Source organism: Hipposideros armiger, unplaced genomic scaffold, assembly GCF_001890085.2.
Source record: "Hipposideros armiger isolate ML-2016 unplaced genomic scaffold, ASM189008v1 scaffold_24, whole genome shotgun sequence".
NCBI lineage: Eukaryota > Metazoa > Chordata > Mammalia > Chiroptera > Hipposideridae > Hipposideros > Hipposideros armiger.
In genome coordinates this window covers 4,682,640-4,685,929 of record NW_017731374.1, presented here as the reverse complement: position 1 = coordinate 4,685,929, position 3,290 = coordinate 4,682,640, and the positions used below count along the sequence as shown (strand labels likewise).

At 42.0% G+C, this 3,290-nt stretch overlaps 1 protein-coding gene across 3 annotated transcripts in view; it reads left to right on the top strand.

The window, feature by feature from the left end:
• PTGR1 (prostaglandin reductase 1) overlaps positions 1-3,290 on the top strand; it is a 27,377-nt gene that overhangs the window by 7,590 nt on the left and 16,497 nt on the right. For all 3 annotated transcript variants that reach the window (XM_019635815.1, XM_019635814.1, XM_019635816.1), the window contains exon 5: positions 2,774-2,941. In XM_019635815.1, coding sequence (XP_019491360.1) covers positions 2,774-2,941 — 168 coding nt within the window. The remainder of the gene's footprint in view (positions 1-2,773; positions 2,942-3,290) is intronic.

The window sequence follows — 3,290 nt, the reverse complement described above, 5'->3', positions numbered from 1 at the left end:
CTGAAGAACAAAAGGACAGCAACTAGTCTGTTCCCCTTCCCCCAATTCCCCAGCACTGTTCCCATCCCCCAATTCCCCAATAAAAATCTTTTTAAAAAATTGGATAATGTCCCTCCTATGCTTAAACTTCCATGGGTTCTTACTGTCTTTAGATAATGTGCAATATCCTTAATATGTCCTTCAGTATCCATCATGACGTGGCCCTTGTATGCCTCAACAGCATCCAACTCTGTCACTCTACACCTTGCTCACTAAACTTGAGTCCCACCTGGTCTCGTTCTGGTTCTTCCCATACACGATGTTCTTCCTAGCTTTGTATATGCTGCGTCTCTGCCTGGAATGTTTCTTTCTTGTTTTTACCACCACAGTTATCATTCTTAATTAACTCTTACTTATCACTCAGTGTCATCTCTCTCTGCCTCCTCCCTTATATGAAACTCTTCACATAATTGTAAATTATGTAAGGTATAATTGACATAAAGTAAATTGGCATAAATAATACATGTGATATCATTATCACAATCAAGATAACATATTCACCAGCCCCAAAAGTGTTCCCATCTTTTTGTATGCCATCCTTCCCACCCCTCCCCACATGCACTCCCATCTCCAGGCAACCACTAATTTGCTTTCTGTCACTACAGATTAGTTTACAATTTCTAGAATTTTAGATAAGTAGAATCATACAGTATATGCCCATTTTTGTCTGCTTTTTTTTTTTTTAGTCAGCATATATATTTTGACATTGATTCATGTGGTAGCATGTATCAGTAGCTCATTGTTTTTATTGCAGACTAGTATTTCATTGTATTCCCTTGTTTAGCTATTTATCTTTTGGTGGATTGGGGTTGCCTCCAGTTTGGAGCTATTACAAAGAAAGCTGTTATGAATATTCATGTGCAGATTTTTGTGTGGACATATGCTTTTGTTTCTCTGGACTAGGAGTGGAATGGCTGAGTCATGTGATAGGTGTATCTTTAATGTTTTAAGATACTGCCAATGTATAGGATAACTGACATCTTAATAGTATTGACTTTTCTGATCTATTAGCATAGTATATACACCACTTATTTAGGTCTTCTTTAATTTCTGTCAGCAATGTTTTATAGTTTTCAGCATACAGGTTTGCACATTTTGGGGGAGGAAGGAGTCAGATTAACCCAGTTTGACACTATTGTAAGTACTGCTTTTTAAATGTGAATTTCTGATTGTTCATTGTTAGTATTTAGATATACAATTCATTTTTGTATATTAGTCTTGCATGCTGCAACCTTGCTAAATTTCATTACTAGTTGTTTTTTTGTAGATGCTGAAGAATTTTCTACATAGATAATCATGTTGTCTATGAATAAAGACAGTTTTATGTCTTCCATTACAAAAAATGAAATAATAAATAATAAAAATATGTCATTAAGATTGCCATAAAATACACCAAAATATTATCAGTTATCTTTGTATTGTGGTATTGGAACTGATATATTTTTTTACATGTTTCAAGGTTTCTCAAATCAATGTATGTTATATTTTATGATCCAGGGGGAGGGGGTGGAAGACCGCAAAGAATGGTAGGAGTAGGAAAAGAAGGAAGAAAGGGAATCAACAAATGAGACAGATAAGAAGCACTTTCGAGGGAGGCGTAAAAAGTGTGGAGAAATCGGTATCCTGGAAACCCATGAGGAAGAGCTGTGGGTGGTCCAGAATGTGGAATACAGTAAAAAGGTAAAATCAGATAATGAATGAAGCAGTGTCCACTGGATTTTTCAATCAGGGAGTGTTGTGACCTTAGTGGAGTAGTGGGGGTAGAAGGTAGGTTGCATTGGGTTTCTAAGTAAATGGAAAGCGGAGAAGGTTAGCTGTAAAAGGAAGGAGAGAGATGGGAGAGGTAGGGAGAAGATGGGAATACAAAATAGTAGAGTTGAGCATACATATATGCTGAGGGGAAGGGACAGTAGAGAGGAAAATGTTAAAGATTCAGGAGAGGGGCCGGCCGAGTGGCGTGTTGGTTGGGAGCTGGCTTGGGATGCCAGAGGGCCCCGGTTCGGATCCCACATATGAGGGCCAGTGACACTGCCCTCCACAGCTAAGATGCTGAACAACAGCTCAACCTGGAGCTGGGCTGCCATGGGTCGCCGGCGACGGCGTAGGCTGCAGCCCCTGCTGCAGTGGGTTGCCATGGGCTACCTACCATGTGTGGCCAGCAGCCAGCTTGAGTGGCCAGCAGCTGCCTTGACTGGCCATCCAGAAGCTGGTGACTGATCTTCCTCTCCCGGGAAGAGTGCAATGATGGTGCCAACTTGGGCCAGTGAAGCAACGTCCTCCACAACTAGACTGAAGAACAAAAAGGACAGCAATTTGTCTGTTCCGACTCCCCAAAGCTGTTCCCCTTCCCCAATTCCCCAATAAAAATCTTAAAAAAAACAAAAAATATTCAAGAGAGAGGAAGGGCTAAGTGATGGAGGGTGACCCCTGAAGAACAGAACGGGATGGTGTTCAGGGCACCCTGAGACAGGGAATGGACACCTCTTAGAGAGAGGAGAAGTGGGGTAGAAGAGGGACCGATGCTGGACCAGTTGAGACAGTTCCTCTCCAATGGTCTATATTTTTTCTCAAGGAGGAGAGACCAGAGGCTCAGAATAAAGATGGAGAGATGTGGGTAGGGTATTCCATCATGGAATATCAACCTCAGTGCTTTTAGTGTACACCTACCACAGAGCATCCTGACTCCCTTGAAAGGGAAGAGGTTTCACATATCTTCATGTGCTTTATCTTTCAGAGTTGTGGAAAGTAAAAACTCAGCCTTTCCAATAGGAACTATTGTATTGGCAAGTTTCGGCTGGACAACGCACTCCATTTCTGATGGAAAAGAACTGCAAAAGGTGCCTTCAGAGTGGCCTGACACATTACCACTGTCTTTGAACCTGGGAGTCGTTGGCATGACAGGGTGAGTTTTGTGGGTGTATTTCATTTGTTTGAATGCCTGACACTCTGGATTTCCAAAATGATTTGTCCAGAACTTAGTCAATAAGAAGACAAGATCTTATAGGCTCTTCTTATAGGGGCTGATTAGAGAAGATGGTGGGACCAAGAAGGGAAAAATGAGCTAGAGTTAACCTTGGGAATGAAGGAAAGAGAGGGATAATCAGGTCAGAGATCCTAAGATACAAAAAGTGAGAAGCAGGCCGGCCAAGTGGCGTGTTGGTTAAGAGCTGGCTTGGGATGCCAGAGGGCCCCGGTTCGGATCCCACATACGAGGGCCAGTGACACTGCCCTCTACAGCTAAGATGCTGAAC